Here is a 21,780-nt window from a genome sequence, read left to right on the forward strand (position 1 = left end):
TGTACCAGACCTTTAACTAATGGCCATCGTTGGCCGCGAGCTGTTTGTCTTCCAGCGCCATAGAATGCCCAACTTTTTGACCATTCCCAGCCCCTAGATAAAGTCGGTCCATTGACACGCGGCGATGAGTTGGAACCGACTAAAAAGCGAGCTGCGATCCACGAAAAAACTCAGACCGTCGCTGCAAGAGGCGCGTGATCTCAAAAAACTCACGGAAAAGCTATAAATAGTTGCTGTATTGAGTCTCGCAATACCAAACTTGGAGCAACCCAGCAAACTTTCATTTAATCGGATATTACTGAAGTATTCGTATTTTATTATATTCCCTAAAATTAGCACTTGAATTAAAGCAGTAATAAATGGGTAATTAGGAGATATTTTAAGGTAGGTTTCGATTTATTTTGTCTTCTATAAAATAAAGAAAATATATAACTTATACATTGTAATGTGCGATTCGCTCCAGTGTTGTGGCCAAATTTAAGTCATGTGTGGTCACGCACCGCCCAAAAATCCAGCAACTCCGCCCCGGGATAACTTGTATTTTGGCCACATACACAAATTGAGGCACAGAGTTAAATGTTTACAACTCGAAATTCAGCTGAAAATTTTACCAAAAAAAAGAAGAGTGTTGGATCGGCAAACCCGTTTTGGACTGCAAACAGACCCGTGGAAAAAATACAAAGTTTTAATTGGTTGGACAAACAAAACTCGAAACGAGCGTCTAAACAAATCAAAGCCAGTCTGCGGCGGACAACGAACAACGTACTGTGAATCCAGACCTCAGACACACGGAGAAAAACAAGTCGGTCGTATCTCAGATGATCCTAGTTTTATGCTTCTAGCATTAAATACTTCATATGTATATGTGCGGAACCCTGAAAGTCTTGTTCTTCTATATTAAAATAAACATACTCCCAATTTGATTTGAATATATTTGATAGCAACCTCTGATCCCATTTTAGCATGATCTCCAAATAGTGACTCAAATATCATGATGATATATTTAGTATATATAGTAGTAAGAAAATTCAAAAACTTGGACATAAATCCCCTTTCACTTCTAATCTAAAACTGAATCCAGGGGTCACAAGTCGACCAATGTGTTTGTGTAGCGTCTTCCACAAGCTCACAAGCGATAAGAAACTTTTCCCTGTGCAACAAAGGTGCGTAACTGAAACACGTTACACTTAATTTTTGGCGCATGCAAAGCGAACGATTAGCCACGGGGGTTACAGCAGGGGCCGCACAAATCCCGCCTAGGACTCCAACTCCGCGCTGCTGAGAGGCGGAGGTGTGCTCGCCCTGGAGGATCCGACCCACCTGAGAGATCGGTGATATGGGGGCTCTTTACCTGTTGCCGGTTCTCGAGCGATGGCCGCGAATTGACCCGGCGAGGGAGCGAGCGAGAGGCCAGATGCGGCCGCTGTCTTACCTGTTAGAGGGTGTGGCCTAAACGACCGCTAGCCGATCAGCGTTCGCCGTTCGCCGATCGGGCCAAAACGGGATGGCTATAGGAGCGGTGGAGAGCTGCACGCTGGCCGGCCATCATCACGGCCAAAAACAAGAAAGCAACAACGATCGGCCAAAGACGAGAAATGAGAAATAGAGGAACCGAAAGCGCGGCTTGTGATGGTTGAAAAAATTAGCACCGATCGTTGATCATTAGCTCGGGAACGGTGGCAACGCAAACACACGATCATTGCGGCAGCGCTAAACTCGAATCTCGGCTCGAATCAAATATCTTGAAGATCTGTGAGAAAGGCGCGCGGCTGTATCTAGATACTTTAATCTGAACGCATGCGACAGTGATCCTCAATAAAGTGAGCCTTCGAGGGAGTTGGTGCTATAAAAGTGCGTGATTTGGCAGTGTTCCGTATTAAACTTAAGTCTATATCTAAACCATCTTTACAAGGAGTTTCCCACTGGATTATATCGAGAGCGCCGAGTTTCGGCGTGAAGCACATTACCAAATAGGTAAGTTGGTTCCCAATTCTCGGCTTAGAAATTGAAAATTAAAATGTTATAGGTTTAAGATACATAGCTTTGTTGAAAGAAACTTAAACAAATGCAGTATATAAAATCGAAAGCGTTAAATTGGGACTTTATTATAACACACGTTTATGCTCCTTTTTAAGACGTGCTGAAAGAAGTGTTAAACATATCATTTAAACATTGCAAAATGTTGACTAATTTATTCAATATTTAAGAAACAAAATTAAGATGCAGACTGAACCGTCGGCAAGGATTTTGGGCATTAAATCGTTTGAAATATATGTACATATAGAAATACTTCACTTTTTGATTAGGAAATGTAAAAAATGTATATACATATAAGGATATATTTTAAATGAAGTACACGTGTTTCTTTGTCAAGAGTATTTCTGTAAAACACTGACCCCAAAACAAACGGCTCCCAAAAATGCAAATGAGCATAAAGTCGCTTCTCCGAATCAAGAGCTCAAGTGCCATAAAATGTGAGTGGTTATTCCTCCGTGTGACATATGACCATAAACGTAATCAAATAGCAAATTGGCAAACCTATTTAAACGAACGTGTGAAAATCAAATGCCGAAATCAAACAAAACCACCAAACAGACACATTTTGACACTTGGCCAAAAAGACGAAGTGTTGGCGGCTCGCCCGAAATCCAACGGGCAAGTGACAAAATCCCCCATTAACGATCCTAATAATACCTCTAATGACATAAAACAGCAGCCGAGAAAGGGGCGCGAGGAGCTATAGCTCATTGGCCGTGGGCGTGGCCGATGTTCACACGCAAATTAGTGGGGACATAAGAATTTTCAGACATGGATTGCCAAAAAACACCAAGTTGGATCGATCTGAGGCAGCCAATTACGACGCATGTGAAAATTATCCTATTAAATGCAAATCAAAGATGCCCATAAACAGACCTAAAGGAACCCCGCCTGCCCGCTCGCCCCTCCGCAACGCCCCCGCAGATCGTTTAGTACTTGACAAATGCTTACTAATTAATTACAGTTTGTACAAAATTTTAGTACGCCGCTCATAAAAGTGCGCCTACCACTGTGCCGTGGAGTGCTGAAAACAAAAGTGTGACAATCGCTGCCTAAAGAAGCGCCAACAAATCGCCAAAAAAAAGAGGAGAGGAACAGAATATCCTGAAAATCTTGAAGTTCTCCAGGAGCGACCTCTGACATTGTCCTCCGGAAATATTGATTGCATTTGGAGCCCCCCCGATTCCCGATTCGCGGCTATTTCCATTTCAGTTCGCCCACGCAGTATCTAAATTTAAATGCGGTTTATTTTCACGCGAAGTGGTGTGTGAAATTTAGCAGATTTGGCTTAATCGCCTCCAGCGGGCTACCAGTGACTTGTCATCGATGCCACCCGCCAGCATCCTGAGCAGGTGCGAAATATTGTCCTTTTCCACAAAGTGCGAATGGGAATAAACGAACTTGATATTTACTCGATTTGTTCGATTACTTGGAGGGCAGTTGCATTACATTCTATATTTTATAGCCACACGTTTATCTAAGGATCAACTATAAAAGCATTTTCAATACGGGTGCATAAAATAAATGGTTCATTTAGCGAGCAGTAAATAATAAAATGCAGCACGTATACAGCTAATTTAACATGGTTTTAGTGACTTCAAAACCGTTTAAAAGCCAATATAGTAAGCCACATATACATTTTACTATCTGGCGCTCTCCTCTCCAAAACTTAAAGCTTAAAAAGCAGAAATGTATCTGAGATTCGCCGAATGTGTTTCATCGACCATTACGTACCTGTACATTGAGTACGTAAGCGCCATATTTCCAAAATAGCGCGCATATTTCATACCAAAAAATAGAAAAAAACACCCCAAAGCGTCTGAGTAAATATCAAAGTCACGAAATGATTCAAAAATCAACAGAGCCACCAACAAAGCGGCTGGCCTGAGATGGGGAAAGAGTCCAATGCAAACCCCAAGCCGAAAACCCGTCATGGCTGCCATCAAAAGTCAAAGTATATTCCATATATATGTACATACGTGTACTATACACACTATATACACATGGGCAACAGTCACACACGCTTCCTCCGATGAGGAGACAACACACAAAAACAGCTTTTCATTAAGCTTAGTGATGGAGCCGGAGCTGGGACACCGCGTCTTAAAATCGTGGTGCTGGGCTGGAGTGGCGCGGTGGCGCGGTGGTGCGGTGGTGCGGATCGATGTGGAACACAAACACGGTCATGAGATGAGCCGCGGGGGAGCCATGTGGGGAGTCATGTGGGGGGGGCAACATCATGAAGAGTGAATTTTTATGATGTCGTCGATGTCGTCTATTGGGCACATGAGAAAAACCCGCCAAGAACCGCGTGAAAATTAGGATAATGCGGAGCGAACACGAGCTGGTAAATCGGAAACCTTTGAAAATCCATTAACTGAATATAACTTTCCAATGTCGGCCCAAAGTTGTTGAACTTCTAAGCTCAGCCGATTGAATTCGAATTGAAACTTTTAATTGGCTGCAGCTGCGGTTGAAAGAGTCGGATATTCGGGCATAATTTGTCACTGGTTGACAAATTACTGACTAGTATTGGTAATCAAATTTAAGACAAAAACGCACAAGTCAATATATGAATATTTTATTTAAGATCATGACCAGGAAATTTATGATAGAAGTACGTAAGGAGCACTGATTTGGTAACCAGTAAAATGGATCCTTGCCAGAGCACCGCTTTGATGGATTTGCTCTCCTTACTTTAGAATTTAACAGCCTTGCGAGAACACATATGCATCCGCTGATTGATGGTGGACATGATTATATGTGGGGGTCAGCTAGAACACGGTGGAAAACCTGTTCGCTTCACACCATCAAATTAAATGGTTGACAAATACGAAAGACATCAAACCGCATACGGCCATTTGCCATTTTATGATGGAGGATGGGCGATGAAATTTCCAATAAATCAAATCTGGATCCACGGAGCAAGAACAATCGGCTTTGGGTATACTTTTGAGTTCGTTCCCACAAAGGAATCCTAGACGGCGGCACTTGGCCTCCAATTTGGTGGCCCAATAAACCCAAACAAAACAATTAATACATTTTGTAAATTTATGATTACAAAACATTGCGAGAAACACTTTCGGTGGTGGGACTGGACATGGGCTCACAATTTAGACATCACCCGAAACCGGCACATCTGAGGTGATTTCTCTGCTAGGCATCCGATTCGGAATACAAATGACCCTGGTCCGACCCCGACGCAAAACAGAGGTGTTTGTTGCCGCGGCCATAAATAAAAAGGGTGCCCGTTGTTTATGGCCAGCCAGCATCTCGGCCAACTCAATCCCAGTCCCAGTCCCAGTCCCACTACCATACTCAGTCGCAATCCCAATCCCATCCCAATTCCAGCCAGACCCACTCGCAGACGAAGTCCCAGGCATGGCTAAAGTGTGCAATATAATTAAAAGCCGACAAGAGAGCTCGGCGAGCATTCTTCTAATGCTCCTGGGAGAGTGTTGTAAACGCATAAAGCCGACACTTCGTCGGCCAGCCGGTTGAGATTGCTTTGATGTAATGCCCATCCGTCCACACTGACCATGGACACGATTGTGTCCCGAGAAGAGCATGTTTTCACTTCTGGATTCCCGGCAAGCGGTTGCGTCCAGGAACACACCTTCACGTGGGGCCTCATCATGGCTCACTTGTTCAAAATCACATTTGTTGTCAAAATGTTTATAAGTAATCCAGTATGGAATGTAACAAATTGAAAATCTTATCTACGAACAGCAATTAAAAGTGCGTAAATTCTGACAATTGAGTTTAGTTTAAGAAGTGAAACGGTCTTAGAAATGGATTTGTGCAAGGAGTGCGTGTTATAAGAATGTTTTGCTTATTTCCTAGTGCCGCAAAATGATTTAAGACTCATTGGCAACATTTATTTTAACAACATTTCTGATTAAATATGCTTTTTGTGCATTGCAGCTGACATGACCACATCGCACATCCTGTCCGCCGTGGATCCAACAACCGGACTCAGTGGCAATGTTACGGGCGGAGCAGGAGGTGGTGGTGGTGCTGGTGCTGGTGGTGGCGGTGGTGGCAGTGGTTCGCCACAGCATGTGACCCACAACGGACACGGGCATGGTCACGGGCTGGGGGGCGTGGCAGCGGTGAGCGTGGGTGGAGCCAGTGTATCCGGAAATGGAGGGCATCGCGTGGTCGGCGGAGCAGGCAGTCCCAATGAACTGGATCGCAATCTGCGCATCTCTCTGGACGATCGGGAGCTCTGGCTGCGTTTCCAGAACCTCACCAACGAGATGATCGTCACCAAAAACGGCAGGTGAGTGAGTCAAATTGATTGGATTGATTTTGTGAGGGCTGTTCGAAATTCGAATGTGTTAAATGGCGACGGCGGCGCATTTTGTTTTCCTATGCAAATTGGCAATGAGGTTTTGCGCTTTTGTTTTTGGTGCATCGCTTTTCCACGGTTTCCATCTCACTGCTCGCCATTTGCAAGTCATAATGAAGCGTTAACGTTTCTCCAGCTCAGGCTAAGCCGATACACTCGAAGAAAAGTGGTTGTTTGTAGTACGCAAAGCAGATAATTCATATGCATCAAGGGCTATTCTTAAAGAATAAATCAATGTTAACTCCGGCCGATCAAAAACCATGAAGCAGCTTGTAACTCCAAGGTCTCAAATATCAGAGTTATCAATGGAGTCACAAATCCGGTTGATTGTATTTTCTTCGAGTGTGGGGAAACATCCATTCGTCTGTTTATTTACATGCCAGCATTTGTTGAAATAACTAAAAATATTTACCAATTTACGGGCATATGCACAGGTATCTATGAGCGTGTGGATGTGAGTGTGTGCGAAACGCGCGTTTAGAACTTGGAACCGGGCCGAGAGTCGGGTCTGCTGGCCTGGTCAGGTGCTAATTAGCGTGGCCCGGCAACAGCCGCCATCTTGTACTAATTGTTGTGGAACAGAGCCCGCCTGAGCGTTCCAATATTTGCCCGCAACGCAATCCCTGCCGTCTCCGCTCCGCCGGCGGCTCCACCTCGAGGTTGGAGTTCCAAATTGGGGGGATTTTCGGTTTGGGTCTGGGTCTGTTTGTCCACTATTACGAATGCATGGGCCACTGTTGCATAACTGTTCTAATTGCTAATTGCCGTCTCCGTTGTCACAAACAGGCGCATGTTCCCCGTGGTGAAGATCAGTGCCTCGGGTCTGGATCCCGCCGCCATGTACACTGTGCTCCTGGAGTTCGTCCAGATCGACTCGCATCGCTGGAAGTACGTGAACGGTGAATGGGTAAGTCTACTCACTGATCGCACCCAAGCAAAGCTTAGGATCCGGCTTACGTTACCATCAAAGATCAAGTTTAAGTGCCATTCCATTACCCTGATGTAATATACCGCTCTTATCTTATGAACAATAGAACTTATCACGTTGTAATTTGTAATTTTGTATTTTATTTCGATCACTTAGGTTCCTGGTGGCAAGGCTGAGGTTCCGCCGTCAAACCCCATCTACGTACACCCCGAGTCGCCCAATTTCGGAGCCCACTGGATGAAGGAGCCCATCTCGTTTGCCAAAGTAAAGCTGACCAACAAGACCAATGGCAATGGACAGGTGGGCAGAGCCTGAAAGACCGCAACCATCAAAGCCGTAGTAACACAATTATCTTGCAGATAATGCTGAACTCCTTGCACAAGTACGAACCACGTGTGCATCTGGTTCGCGTGGGTTCCGAGCAGCGTCACGTGGTCACCTATCCATTTCCGGAGACGCAGTTCATCGCAGTGACGGCGTACCAGAATGAGGAGGTGACCTCGCTGAAGATCAAGTATAATCCATTTGCCAAGGCCTTTCTGGATGCCAAGGAGCGGCCGGATACGCTGTATCCACATGACACCCACTACGGCTGGCTAATCCCGCCGCCCACACACTATACGGCTGCGGCGGCCGCCGTGGCAGCTCCTCCGTTGTCCATCGCCCAGAGTCACGGCCTGGTGTCCTCCTGTCCGAGCGTTTCATCAGCCGGATCCGTGGGTCCCTCCACGGGCGCCAGCTGCGATCGGTACGGCAGATCCCTGTCGTCACGCAGTGCCGCAGTACCCACGCGCACCACGCCGTACAGTCGACCCAGGGTCGTTTCCGGATCCGGATCGAATGGCAGTGCCGGCAATGCCTCATCCACATCGCCGCAGCCGCCGTCGGCTCCGCAGACGCCCACCAGCCTGCACTCCACGTCCACTGGCTCCGTGAGCACCAGTGTGAGCAGCTCCAGCGCCGGCGGCATCGGTTCTGCGCCGAGTGCTGGATGCTTCAGCAGTTCCTACGCCCAGTCCGGCTTCATGCCGGTCGAGGCCAGTCCCACGGCGTCCGTGTTCTCGTATCCCAGCAGCTGGCAGAGCAATGGCAATTACTGGAACGCCACCAGCGTGCCGGGACCCATGCCCATGAACGTGTGCAGTGGCCGCAACATCTGTGAGTACTCCTTGGATGGCAGGAAAGCAATGCTGCTGCTTGCATCTTTGCAAAAATACCTCCAAGGCTAACCAAAGATACAATTGTTTCGCTGACAAGCTACGTGACCCTTGAACTTTCGAAACCAAAATTTAATTACAAAGCAGCTAGTTTTCGCCTAATAAAAGTTTTGAGCTTCTTACTTTTGAGATAATCTGCGAACCGTGACAGTTTTCTGTGCTCCTAACAATGCCTGCGCCAATAAATTAAAAATAACTTCAAATATTCATAAAGAAGCAGAGTCAGCCTCTGCACAATGGTATCTATTTATCTATCATAATAGGCCTATTTACAATGATGATATTGATAACATATATTTTGTTTGTACATACTGATAGTGTTATTTTCAATTCCATTTCCTAGCGTCTCATAACTCACCATCGCCCACGAATGGATCCCCGAGCTACACGACCTCCTCGCCCAGCTACACTATCCACCACCTGACGCCACACAGCCACCAGTACAACATGGCCCAAACGGACATCTATGGAAGCGGCGTGGGCGTGGGCGTGGGGGGCGGTGCGGGAGCCACGGGATCCCCGCAAGCGGCATATGGTGCAGCTGCCCACCAGGTGTACCATCCCACGCCCACCTCGCCCACCCATCAGCTGTACACGAATGCGGTTCTCAATGCGCCCTCGGCGCTGAGCTATCCCGCCAGTGGTTGGCACAACGGATCCGGGGCGGAGTACGGATTGTACCAGAACGCTGCCGCGGCGTACTATCAGCCGGAGTACATTCCCCTGGAGATCGGGTAGGTTGAATCGGTGGGGAACTGTGCGCACTTACCGCTAACGTAGCTATCAATGATTTCCCGCCACCCGCCTTCCAGCTATGCCACTCATCCGTTGGAGCCCGTTGATGTTTCAAAGACACTGGACGACCCCCAGGCTGCCATGTACAAGCCGAGCGAGGAGCAGGGCTCGGTCATAACGCTGGAGTGCGCCAGTTCCTCCCTGAAAAGCTCCCACGACATCAAGATAGAGTCCTCGTCCCTGGAGCACGCCAGGGAACGGGGCACCGTTGGCGCTGGAGCTGCGGTGGTCTCGGTGCCCACTGCCGTGGTGAATGGAGCTCCGCCCGTAGCTGCCGACACCTGGACCCCGCTCACTCCGCCACAGAGCACGCTGCAGTGATCCGGCCAACGGATCATCCCACGGATTACCCCACAGCCTTTAGACGCATGACCCCCTGGATGTTCGACCGAGTTAGCAATAAACGCCCTATGTTACTAACGCTCTTAGTAAAGCACTCCCAATCGCAATCGCACCTATTGTAGAACTATATGTACGCTGTAAACTCCTATAAAGTCGTAATCAAACTGTACAACTGGCTATTACTATTTTTCAGGATCTTAGCCTCGAATTTCAGGGCTTACAAATAGAATGGCTTGAGATTGCTTAAAATATTTTCATGTCATGCTTCAAGTTTCCCAGGCAGTTTGTTCCTGAGTGCTGCACAATAAAAGTCTCACAGCCCTCAGGGCCACATAGAGTGCTCCATCCACGGCATCCTTGTGGTAAAACAAAAGATAAAGTCCTGAGTTTGCGTGGGGTCAGCCAACAGACTCCAGTTCTATTTGAAATGGCAGCTATTAAACCTAAAATCGTCTTAACAATTACAGACAATAACGATGTGAGGGGGCGAGAAACCCATCTGTGCGCTTAATCCCGCCAAGAACGGGCGTCCAGCTCATTGTCGGACTCAAAGGGGTATTCAATTTAGTTTAAAAGTTGCACCCATCCTGCGGGCCACTCGCAGCCAGACAATGGAGCACTTGGCAGCGGCCGAGTCAGTGTCCCAGAGCGATCTCCAGGCGGCAATCTGCCAGGACCCATCCAGCCATGAACCCGGAATGCCCACAAAAGGTCCCGCTGATAATGAGTTTGGGAAATGCCCGTGTGCTGGAATCCCCGCCAGAGTGCATTAGAAAGTGGATGGCAAGTGGAGGCCACTGAATGTGCCGCCATTCACCTGAATTGCCGGACACCCGCACTGCAGATATAGTTGCTGCAATTAAAATTACACGGCGCCATCATTTGAAAAGGGGTGTGCACGGCGGGAATTTGGCGCTGTTCTGGATTAAATGGGTAAACAGGAAACAATTAGCATTCCACTAAACTGAAAATATCGCAAATTCCATGAACTAAAACCATTTGCCTATTCATACTGGCGGTATAACAATTATACAATATAAGCTCGGAAGTTGAAACTGGTTATTGATATGGATTATACTATTTCTTGAATGAATTCAACGCATTGGTTTTCAGGGTGGGGAAGTTTTGAGTTTTTTCTTTAATATTTAACAAGTTTTTGAATATTTCTGAGCGTTCTCCAGATCTTAAGTGATTCATATGTGGTATTTACCTCATTTTAAACACCGTCTTGACTCACCTGATAGTCCATTGAGTTGCCGTAGCCCATGTGGTTGCAGGAGCAGGAACAGTGCTTGATATGCTGCTCCAGCTCGTCGTCGATGACGGTGGCGCTTGATGTGAGGTGTCCAAGTGCCTCGGGATGGAAGTGGGCGTGCTCGAGATCCCAGTGATCCCTCTGCCGATAGCGAATGTCCTTGCCCTGCTGCTCCACCACCTCCACGTGACTTGCAGCTTGATGTTGCTGATGTTGTTGTGCATCCCCGGGCCAATCCAACGAGCAGGACTTGAACATCCGCTTGCCGCCCGTGCCACCCACCGCTGTGGATTGTGTTTCCCTGACGGGACTGTTTTGTGGACTGGGGCTCATGGCATTAACGTGGCCGTTAGCGCTCTCTTGGGCTGTTAAACTGCCGACTCGCAGGAGAGCGCCGCGCTCGAAGCTTTTGGCCGCCTGGTGGAAAGCTCCGTACGCAACAGTTTCGTCCTCCTCAACATCGCTGGCATTCTGGTAGCGTCGCAGTGGCGGGGCGCCACCAGTTGCTCCGGCCACGTTACCGTTACCAATGGCCGCCGCCGTTGGCGTCACAGTCACCGCCGAACTGGCCGCACTGAGCATCAGGCGGAGTATTTCATTGGTGTCCTTCGACGGGAGTGGCACGCTGCAGGAGCCCGTTTCCGCCTCGGAGAATTCCTGCGGCTCCGAGTTCACCTCATCCGAACCGTTGGACTCCTCCACCTCGATCTGTTGGCTTTGGCGTGCCCGTTGGCCCACTATCGAGGCAGCCGTGGAGTTGGCTCCGTACTTCCAGTACGTCTTTCCGGTGCCAGCGATCCTCTGCAGATGACTTCCGGCCGCCTGGCGTTTCCGCTCCTGCAGCTGTTGGAGATTTTTGAAGACCTTTCGCACCGGTTGCGTGTGATGCAAGGTGGCACATCTTCTCATGGGCGGCGGCGTATATACCGGGGAAACACTGTAGCTGTGCGAGTGGCGACCGGGCGACAGAGAGCCACTCGACTTGGCGCCCACTAAGCGGGCCTTCAGTTTGCGGCCAAAGCCCAGGCCACTTCCGCTTCCGCCGGCCGTACCGCTTCCGGTTCGAGAGGTGAGTGAGTGGGCAGACAAGGAGAGGGCACGACTGAATCGCAGGGCCGCCGATCTTTGCTGCTTGACGGCCATCAGCTGGCACTCGTCAATCGTCGGCAGCTTCAGCAGGTGAGGATGCAGCTGGGCATAAGTCAGAGAAGGCTTCGCACTGGGCACATCCGCTGTGGGATTCGGCAGCGGATCGAAGAGATTCCTCTGGCTGAGGGCCAGGAACTCACGCTGCTCCTCCTCCTCGAGCGCCTTCAGGGCACGCAGGTCCCACTCCCCGGAAGACATGGTTGCCTTTAGTCACTCATGGATTGGAAATATCTTTTTTGGAATTTTGGTTGAGCCATAACACGGGTAACACTTTTATTTAAGTTACAGCATCAGCACCTTTTCAGGATTATAACTTTTAATTAACATATTTATGAAAAAGAAACACCTTTTTGCTGGTCGGAAACATTATTCAATTAGAAGAATTTGGATCTTGTATTAAAGCTTATAAAGAAGGTACAAAATCATAAAATAAGGTATCGTATACATAGCTATGGTTTCTTGTTATTTCTATCAAGTAATAAACAAAATATACAAAATTATAATTGTTCTATTATATAAGTGTATCCGAAAGTAAAAGATAAGATAGTAGACAAATTAATCAATCTGAGCTCTACCTACTTTTACACTTGCACTGCTAACAATGCTCGATATTCGATTCGTTATGCTCGATATCACGGTGTTAACTAAAACAAATAAATTATAACACGACAATCCCGCCAATATTCCGTCACATTTTCCGTTAGGTAAAACCGCTAACAATACCCGATTCAATTCAATTACCGTTGCCACGCGGCGCTGCCAACACACTGGCCTCTATAGCGCAGTGGTACCGTTACTTTATAACGGCACTGCTAACAGCAGCAGCAACAGTTTCCGCAACGAGTGCCACACGTAGTAAGTGGAAGCTGTGGATCGTAAGTGACCTGGCCCAACAAAAACTAAGGCAGTGGGTCGCCATGTTAACAGTATGTTATGTAGAGTCTATGTTAACGAGGACGTACTTTATTATAATATTTATTCAATAAAATTAGGTATTGTAAATATCAAATATAATTCAGTGCAAAAAAATGGATTAAAACCTGCAAAATCGAGCATTTTAGGTATGCGATTTAGGTATGATGGTTTAGAAATCCTTTAACAATTAACCTATTTCGTAAAGCCTTTATCCTTCCTATTCTACATACATATATGCAAGTGTTTGGTAATCAAAGTTACGATTGCTCCTGGCCAAAAAGCCAACGTCAATTGTTTTATGATGGGGTTTTCCCAACATGGAGTCAAAAGTTGGCCCAAAGGTGATACCGCAGGTGACGGGGCGGCAATGAAATATGCAAGTGCATTCATTTGGCATCCAAAGCAATTTCGCAGTCAGCAGGACGACGACGCATAGCCATTTTTGTTAACCTCAACTCAAAATGCTCACCGACCCTCAACCCGCACTCAAAAAAAAAACACAAAATATCTAATATTCTAACTCAAAATTCAATTAAAGATATTTTAGAACTTATCCATATGTGTAAATCTATTTGTAAAATGTTATATGTTATGTGTAAAAATGAAACAACCCATGCTCTTGACAATTTCTTTTTTTTAGCAGTGTGACCATTTCTTGCAACTTGACAGCGTCAACGGTTAACGTTACAATGCACGGCCACATTTCTGCACACCTGTACCTGGGTACATATGTAAGTACTTGCTCATGGCACACACATCCTCTGGAGTGCTCATCCTTCATCCTGATGTATGGCCATCAAGCATCGGATGGGATGAGTGTCGGAGCAGGGGGATCGGAACATGGAGGGGAAGTAAGTGTGTGCACCGCTGAATCCCGAATCGTGTTAATGAAATTCAAGCTGGGTCAAAAATTTGCATTAGCACATCCGGCATCCATATGCAAATCATATTTCAGATATGAGGACTCACATGATTAACAAAAGCGGATCGATACAACGTTCTCAGAAACAAGAAGGTATTTTTTGAATCCAAATTATTATATATGAACAGTATGTTTTATTTATAAATTCATCCTGGCTTCTCCACTTTAATTACAATTCATTTAAATTCCGTTCACGTAAGTTCTCTAATAACAAAATATATTCTTCTATGGCAAAGCAAACGTTTAATTGCGTAAATCATATCTGTAAATAATTACAGGAAATAGGTAGTAATTCAACGTTAAAATTGGTTGAAATTCAAGCTCTCACGTAAATATAAAGGGGTTGTGGTAATTAAAAATCCTATCGCTTTGTAAATAGTAATTTAGAAACAATGGCATACTGCAAATTGCCGTGGGAATTTTGCTGTCTCCCAGTTGAATTATGAATTTCTAAACATTTATAAAACTGCGCTTCTATATTTAAAGCTTGATATTTAAAAGGCAACCGAAAGTTAGCCTTTAAAGGACTGAACAATGTCGGAGTCAAGCCATAATTTTACCATGAACATGTTGGCCAGCCACGCCCACGTCCTCGACTGCAAATCCCTGCCACAGAGGATGTCAGAAGTCAAGATCGAAAACAAGTGAAAGTTGCAACAAGCCATTCTGTTTGAGGTCTGCGTTTAATTTCGCTTATGAGGACACTGTAGTAAGTGGGTTGTATTCGAACAGGACCTCTTTCCTTGACCAAATAAGAACTTTGTCTGGATGGTCGGGAACATCTGCGCCACAAGTTGCGGCAGGCAACAAAAATCGAGCCCACTAAGCCACCGAACTTTATTGAATAGAAATTCGGTTTCGTTTTCAGAAAACTTCATATTTCTGTAGTTTGTTGTTGCTTCCTCCGCATGAGATACTTTTTGGCCAGTTGCTGTCTGGCGGCGATTGGGTTTCCAACTGTTAACCATACCCGTTTCTTAAACATGATGCTTCTTAGTATCTTCTCAACTTGGCCAGAAAAGGGTGTTACCTAGCAGCACGAAAGCGCGAACTTAAATAACTGATTTTCGGTATACAATTTATTATTTGTTTTAAATTTTCTGGAGAAAAAAAAGTAAATATTTTTACATACAAAAATAGCTCGATTGGAATGAAAAAGAAATGCTGCTCGGATGCCCAACAACCATAGGCAAAAATACTTGGCAGCAATTGGCGCTGCAAGGCGAGGCGTGTTTGAAATTCATTAGACATTTGCAAGCTGCATATTTGTCATGGGTTCCAAATGCGGGGCATTCCGACCCGTAGATGCAGTTGTCCCAGTGGATATCTGGATATTTTGGTCGTGGTAGCCACACCACTCGAACCAGCTGTACCCGCAACACATAGTGCTACAAAATGGCCTGATTTATGGCCCGGATGCCGTGCTGAAATTTGGTTCCCGGCCAGCACCTTCCGACGCATTCGATGGTATTCACATGCCAGCGAACTACTAAAGTCGAAATGGCTGGTTCTGTACCACTGTCCATTTAAGTTTGTGGACACCCTGTAATAGGTCATAGGTAAACCTTAAAATCATTGATAATATAAAAATGCAAGTCTAAACTGATTTTACCCTTACTGGTATTCTTAGGAATTGGTTTTATAAATTTATTTCTGATTTCAGAAAGTGGCGCCATCTGCTTTGCGCAAAAAGCTTTCAAAGCTTTCCATCTTTGAATAAATGGCATTAAATAGATAACAATGAAATAGTTTTAATACTATGTTAATTAAGTATTTAAAACTGCCACGGCCATATATTTTGTAAATTTTGTATTATTTTTTTTAATTTTTTATTAGTCTTGTAAATTTCTATCGTTTTGCCAAAAATACAAAATAATACACAAAACTGTCACGCCCAAACTCTTGAACATTTTTTTTTCATTTCTTAATTTTATTCGCAATTTTTACCGTTAATCCAGAAAATTATGAAATTTCTCTTTCGCACTTCCACTAGCTGACTAACGGGTATGGCGCAATTCTCTAAAAATCTGCATTCAAATTTCAAAATCTATTTTTTTTATTTTTTTGTAATTTTTCTGATTACAAAAAAATATGAATTCTAAAAAATAAAAAATTTTTTGATGTGATGATGTAGATATTCGAAAAAATTAAAAAATGTCCAAAAGCTAAAGTTCAAAGCTACATAGCTCAACTTATCTTAATCGGATTTTGAAGTGGCATACCTCTAAATGTTTCTGGCGCAATTCTCTAAGAATCTGCATTTAAATTTAGAAATCTATTTTTTTTTAATTTTTTTGTAATTTTTTGATGTGATGATGTAGAAATTCGAAAAAATTAAAAAATGTCCCAAAGCTAAAGTTCAAAGCTACATAACTCAACTTATCTTAATCGGATTTTGAAGTGGCATACCTCTAAATGTTTCTGGCAAAATTCTCTAAAAGTATAATTCTCTAAAGTATTCGTGATTAGGATCAATAGCCGAGTCGAACTAGCCATGTCCGTCTGCCCGTCTGTCCGTCTGTGAACGCCTCGATCTCAGGAACTACCACAGACTTAAACGCAGCGCAAGTTTGTTTCCAAATTTTGTTGGAAATTTTGTTTGTAGAAATTTCGCGTTTGCACTTCCACAAGCTGAGTAACTGGTATCTGATAGTCGGGGAACTCGACTATATCATTCTATCTTGTTTGTATGTTATAAAAATATGTCTTAAAAATAAATGTTATGTCCCCATCTTGATGAATACCTACAGGCCTTTTCTAGGTATCTAAAAAGGCAAATACATCAGCTGCTTGCAAAAAATAAATTATACTCAGTACATTTTATAGCTATTGCAATACAACAATTGTACAATTTAGTAGTTGATTTAAATACATGTTCCTTTCTCACGTTCCACTGAAGCTTCTAAAGTGAAGTTAGTTTTCTAATGAACCAGTTCACCGTTCAAATCTGACAGTTGTCAAAATCGAAACGTGAGTGGGCACAATTTTAAAGTCATTCGGGATAGTTAGGAACAAATCGAATTCCAGAATGGCAGCTCCACAAGCAAATCCCCCAGCGGACCAAGAGCGGCGGATGGCGCTGACCGCTTACCGCACCAAGCTCCTGGAGCACCGGGAGTTTGAATCCAATTTAAAGGCTTTGCGGGACAAGCACAAGGTCGTGAATGCCCAGTACGAGAAGTCCGAGGAGGACCTGAAGGCCCTCCAGAGTGTGGGTCAGATGCTCGGGGAAATCCTGAAGCAGCTCACCCCGGACAACTTCATCGTGAAGGCCTCGAATGGACCGCGCTATGTGGTCGGATGTCGCCGGCAGATAAACAAGGAGAAGCTAAAGGCCGGCACTCGGGTCGCCCTGGATGTGACCACTCTGACCATTATGCGCTACTTGCCGCGGGAGGTGGATCCCCTGGTGTACAACATGACACATGAAGATCCCGGTAACGTAAACTACGCTGAGATCGGTGGACTTGGTCAGCAAATCCGTGAGCTTCGCGAGGTCATTGAACTGCCGCTGCTGAATCCAGAAATATTCCTACGCGTGGGCATCAATCCGCCCAAGGGATGCCTGCTCTACGGACCACCTGGCACCGGAAAAACTCTCCTGGCCCGCGCCATCGCCTCCCAGATGGACGCCAACTTCCTGAAGGTAAATGCTACATAGATTATAAAGCAACCCTTAACATATGTTTCTTAAAACCTCACCCGAAGGTCGTTTCCTCTGCTATTGTGGACAAGTACATTGGCGAGAGTGCGCGACTGATCCGGGAGATGTTTGCCTACGCCCGTGACCACCAGCCGTGTATTATATTCATGGACGAGATCGACGCAATCGGCGGACGTCGCTTCTCGGAGGGAACCTCCGCCGACCGAGAGATCCAGCGCACACTAATGGAACTGCTTAACCAGATGGACGGATTCGATGCCCTTGGCCAGGTGAAAATGATCATGGCCACCAATCGGCCGGATACACTGGATCCTGCTCTGCTGCGTCCTGGGCGACTTGATCGCAAACTGGAAATTCCGCTGCCGAACGAAGTGGCGCGCATGGATATCCTCAAGATTCATGCCGGACCGCTGGCCAAACGCGGCGAAATTGACTATGAGGCGGTGGTTAAGCTATCCGACATGTTCAATGGGGCCGATCTGCGGAACATTTGCACGGAAGCCGGGCTCTTTGCCCTCCGCTCCGATAGGGAGTTCGTTATTCAAGAGGATTTTATGAAGGCCGTTCGCAAAATAGCGGACAACAAGAAGCTGGAGTCGCGTCTGGACTACAAGCCTATTTAGGAACCAATGGGGTAGCCAATGGTTTTCTGAGTTGTCAATAATTGTAATATTTGGCATATATGTATATGTCTCAATACAACTAATTGCGCTCATGATGCCCATTTATGACTCCCATTAGCTGAGTAATGGCTATCTGATAGTTTAAGACTTCATTAACAGTGATATAGACATGGGCTTTTTATTTGCAAATAATACCTAACGAACAGCTGGCAAATGAAATGCAGTTAAGAGGAACAAGCTCCGTAAACCAAGTGGGTTTCGCTGCAGCTCTGCTTGACAACGTCGAAATACTTATTCTCACAGCTAATAGGAGTGGTTTCCCGGCCATCGACGCACTCGATGTAGTGGTGGCATCCATCGATTTCAGCCACTTCAAAGCCTTCCTTGCGGCCATCACATCTATCGTAGTCGCACTTCTGGCTCTCACGCGGCATGCAACCCTGTCGCTCCATATTGAAGAAGTTGTTCTGGTCGCACTGCTGGTATATGGGATCGGGATCGGGGATGCCGGACCCCAGATCCCGGCAGTAGTAGTAGCCGCGACATGTGGCCATATCCGAAACGAATTTGTTGCGCACCGCCAGCTTTTTGTTGCCACACACCTCCTCCGGGAGCGGATGGTTCTCGCAGATAACTTCCTTTTTCTTCACACAAGTTCCGGTGGCCACGTTGTAATACAGGCCATTTTCGCATGTATTCTTATTCTGACTATTGCTCTTGCAGGTAAAGTACATGTGGCAGTTGGCCTCATCGCGGAAGGGTGTTTTCTCGGGCGCAATGTCGCAGATTTCGTATTGCGCGGCACACTCTGTGTCCTCCGGATAGACGCACATCCTGCTTGCTTGATCGAAGTGCATTCCTAGGGCGCATGCACCTTTGCCCAACAACGCATCTGCATCGCAGTAGTACCAGTTTGCACAATTTATGCTATCTCCAATATAGCCCGTTCCAGATCCTTTGCATATTTTGTTTGTGTCGCAGTACTTAGCCGCGGATGCTTTGCATTTACCATCGACAGCACTGAAGTACGGCGTAGAACCGGAGCAGGTTTGGCCTGGGGTTGATTCAAAGTTTTGGCAAATGATCGACTCGCTGCAGGTTCCGGGCTTCAAGAGCTTGGTACCATCCTTAAAAAGCCGACAGACATCATCGGTTTCGTTTAAGTAACGCGTTTGGGTGCTCAGATGAACCATCACGGCCAGCAACAAGGCTTGAAGGACCAAAGAACTTAAAAGTCCTGCAATATTTTAAGCAAATTAGTTCCCGCTTATGTGCCTTCAACGATTGGTCACTACCTCGCATTTTTAAATACCTCCCCGTCACTTTAACTTAGATAAATTCAACTAACAATTGGCAATGGTCCGCTGTGCCTTTTATAGCCGCAAATACACGATTTTCCCATTCGGATGGCTTTAATTTACTACGCCAAAAAAAGATTAGATTTGGCTCTTGTCATAAACAGAGATCACTGGGGTTTCAATTAAATAATAGTGACGATCTAGCACACAATAGCTCCAATAAGTTTACGTCTGCTACAATTATTATTATTTTAACGAAAGGTGTCTTTAAAACACGTGTTTTGCTGATACATTTTGAAACGCTGCTCGTGTCGAAATTTTCAAACAAGGTGTACTCATTGATGGTTAAAACTTGGCGTTCAATACTTAATTGTTTTATATATTATATATACCTTTTTTTAGATTTGGTTATTATATACCTTCACTGTAGCGATGATCGGGTTAAGCAACATGGGTTGTTAATTAAAATTTAAACAACCTACTGCTAAGAAATTCTCTTTTCCTTTAAAAATAAATATATAAATACCTTAAGATTTGGGGTAATGCATAGAATTGGTGATTTCTAAAATATTTTTCATATTTCCATGTGAGCAAATATCACTGTTCTATATTGATAAGCAAGAGTATTATGGTAGTCGATATGCGGACTCAAGGTCAGATGTTGGTCATTTTTTCGCTTAGCAGAGTATCTGTATCTCAAAGGTGTCTGTTGAGATAAGAATGCTATTAATGTTAGATTACTTTATTATCTATAATGTTCATATATTCTATGAATATGTTTTGGGGCAAACAATACTGGGGAATACTTAGGAATGTTACGGTGGTCAGTAAATGTTTAGGCCCAATAACTCAAAACCCAATAACAATATGTATCTATTGTTTTAAGAATGTTGAAAGCCTCATATCTAAGGCTTTGTGTTCAACTTGTCGATGTATGTTCTTGGAATAAATACTAAACTTGACATGATGTAGTAGTCCTCTGTACTTCTAAAAAGGGTTAGGAACACAATTTGGTGGAGAACACGAGAAGAGTGTCTCCGCAAATAATAAATTCTTAGGGGTACAATAGGTGCCTTTCTCACAATCAACACAAAATTGGAGTCAACTAAGAAGTCGTGTCACACTTTTTGCCAAGACAGCGATAAGAAATCTATTCACATTGATGACACAGCAATTGTTGTTTACTCATTCTGATCAGTGACTAAAGACCCGGTCAACAAGGCGGCTTGCACTTTATTGGCTTCTTTCGGCAACAACTTGGCGGTTACAACTTGGCACTCATTGTACGTTGAATTGAGATAAGTTTTTTCTTTAAAATTTGTATGTAGAGTGTTCCGATTTGAGTTATTCAACAGCACATTTGAAGTTCGCTCCGATTTGACACTCCGCTGATTGTTTCTTATCAAAAGCACTGATTTCGAATGGTGCTAGAGTTGAATTGAGTGGGGCTTCTTGATATCTATGCACCAATCGATCTCAGTTCTTCGACTCGAAGTGGGAGTGCAGCTCCTGAAGGTAGCTCCTGCTACCGATCCTGCACCCCTTGGACTGAAGATACCGACTGATCGCTTGCGAGGCGAGGCGACTCGAGTGCCTCTGATGACTGTGTATAACACAGGCGCGACCTCTGTTTAAATCTGAGAAACCTGTTACACCTGAGAAGATTTTTATAATAGAGGCTGCACGGGGGGCATTGGGTGCGATGCGATGGCACCGATGGCATCCACTCATATTTCCGCTGGCCCGTCTTTTGTTGTCCCATATGGCCTCAGACGGACGAGCCGAGGGCTGAGCACAACTTCTCCAGTGTAATGGACACCGAAGAGTCTAAGCCATTCCAACTCAAGTGCCTGGGCCTAGACTTCAGAGCACTTTTGCTCTCCTTTCTTCCATTTGGGCCTCCCCAAGTTTGGTAATTTAATTCAAGCGTACTTGGCTAGCGTTTGAATAATTAGAATTGCATTGTCTTCAGTTTCATCTGCTGAGTCGTCGGGCAGGAAGCCTCTCACCGCAGTCTGCTTCGGCGATGCGTCTCCGGTTCTTCTAAGCCCATAACAGTACTTGTCATGAACCGATTGCGTTTCTGTGACAAATAGACCTCCATGCCCCATGCCCCATGCCCCACGAGCCCCGGTGGTTGGGACGCTCCAGTAACCCCAGGGAAATGACAGGGAAAAGTAGTTTTCGTCATTAAGATTGGCATCCCAGTTAAGAACGCATCTTCCGGTGAAACGACAACGAAAAATGCTATTTTTGAGTTTCCTAATTTGTTATCGACGTACTT

General features: G+C 45.2%; 4 protein-coding genes and 1 long non-coding RNA gene across 5 annotated transcripts in view; 3 read left to right on the top strand and 2 right to left on the bottom strand.

Moving 5' to 3' along the window:
- Window positions 1–12,845, bottom strand: part of LOC6544700 — a 92,767-nt gene extending 79,922 nt beyond the window's left edge. Inside the window, exons 1-2 of the mRNA XM_001972418.3 lie at window positions 12,654–12,845; window positions 10,908–12,371 (exon numbers count right to left, since the gene is read on the bottom strand). Of these exons, the coding sequence (XP_001972454.2) occupies window positions 10,908–12,272 (1,365 nt within the window). The 5' untranslated portion in view covers window positions 12,273–12,371; window positions 12,654–12,845. The remainder of the gene's footprint in view (window positions 1–10,907; window positions 12,372–12,653) is intronic.
- LOC113563956 lies at window positions 107–918 on the top strand. Its single transcript, XR_003407727.1, has 2 exons — window positions 107–384; window positions 464–918. It is a non-coding gene; the product is annotated as an uncharacterized LOC113563956 (long non-coding RNA).
- On the top strand, window positions 1,604–9,839 carry LOC6544372 (T-related protein). Its single transcript, XM_026977895.1, has 8 exons — window positions 1,604–1,851; window positions 1,913–1,974; window positions 5,962–6,319; window positions 7,175–7,295; window positions 7,473–7,616; window positions 7,676–8,474; window positions 8,877–9,267; window positions 9,346–9,839. The coding sequence occupies exons 3-8, from the start codon at window positions 5,967–5,969 to the stop codon at window positions 9,647–9,649; spliced, it is 2,112 nt and encodes a 703-aa protein (XP_026833696.1). The 5' UTR covers window positions 1,604–1,851; window positions 1,913–1,974; window positions 5,962–5,966; the 3' UTR covers window positions 9,650–9,839.
- Window positions 12,846–16,774: 3,929 nt separating the features above from the next.
- Window positions 16,775–18,293, top strand: LOC6544374 (26S proteasome regulatory subunit 10B). The gene is made up of 2 exons (XM_001972428.3): window positions 16,775–17,557; window positions 17,620–18,293. The coding sequence occupies exons 1-2, from the start codon at window positions 16,940–16,942 to the stop codon at window positions 18,196–18,198; spliced, it is 1,197 nt and encodes a 398-aa protein (XP_001972464.1). The 5' UTR covers window positions 16,775–16,939; the 3' UTR covers window positions 18,199–18,293.
- A 60-nt stretch (window positions 18,294–18,353) lies between these two features.
- Window positions 18,354–19,567, bottom strand: LOC6544375 (peritrophin-48). The gene is made up of 2 exons (XM_015157700.2): window positions 19,494–19,567; window positions 18,354–19,435 (listed from the first exon to the last, which is right to left on the bottom strand). Exons 1-2 carry the CDS (start codon window positions 19,498–19,500, stop codon window positions 18,423–18,425), a joined length of 1,020 nt encoding a protein of 339 aa, XP_015013186.1. The 5' UTR covers window positions 19,501–19,567; the 3' UTR covers window positions 18,354–18,422.
- Between the last annotated feature and the right edge of the window lie 2,213 nt (window positions 19,568–21,780).

The sequence above is a fragment of the Drosophila erecta genome, unplaced genomic scaffold (assembly GCF_003286155.1).
Source record: "Drosophila erecta strain 14021-0224.00,06,07 unplaced genomic scaffold, DereRS2 tig00000021-arrow-pilon, whole genome shotgun sequence".
NCBI lineage: Eukaryota > Metazoa > Arthropoda > Insecta > Diptera > Drosophilidae > Drosophila > Drosophila erecta.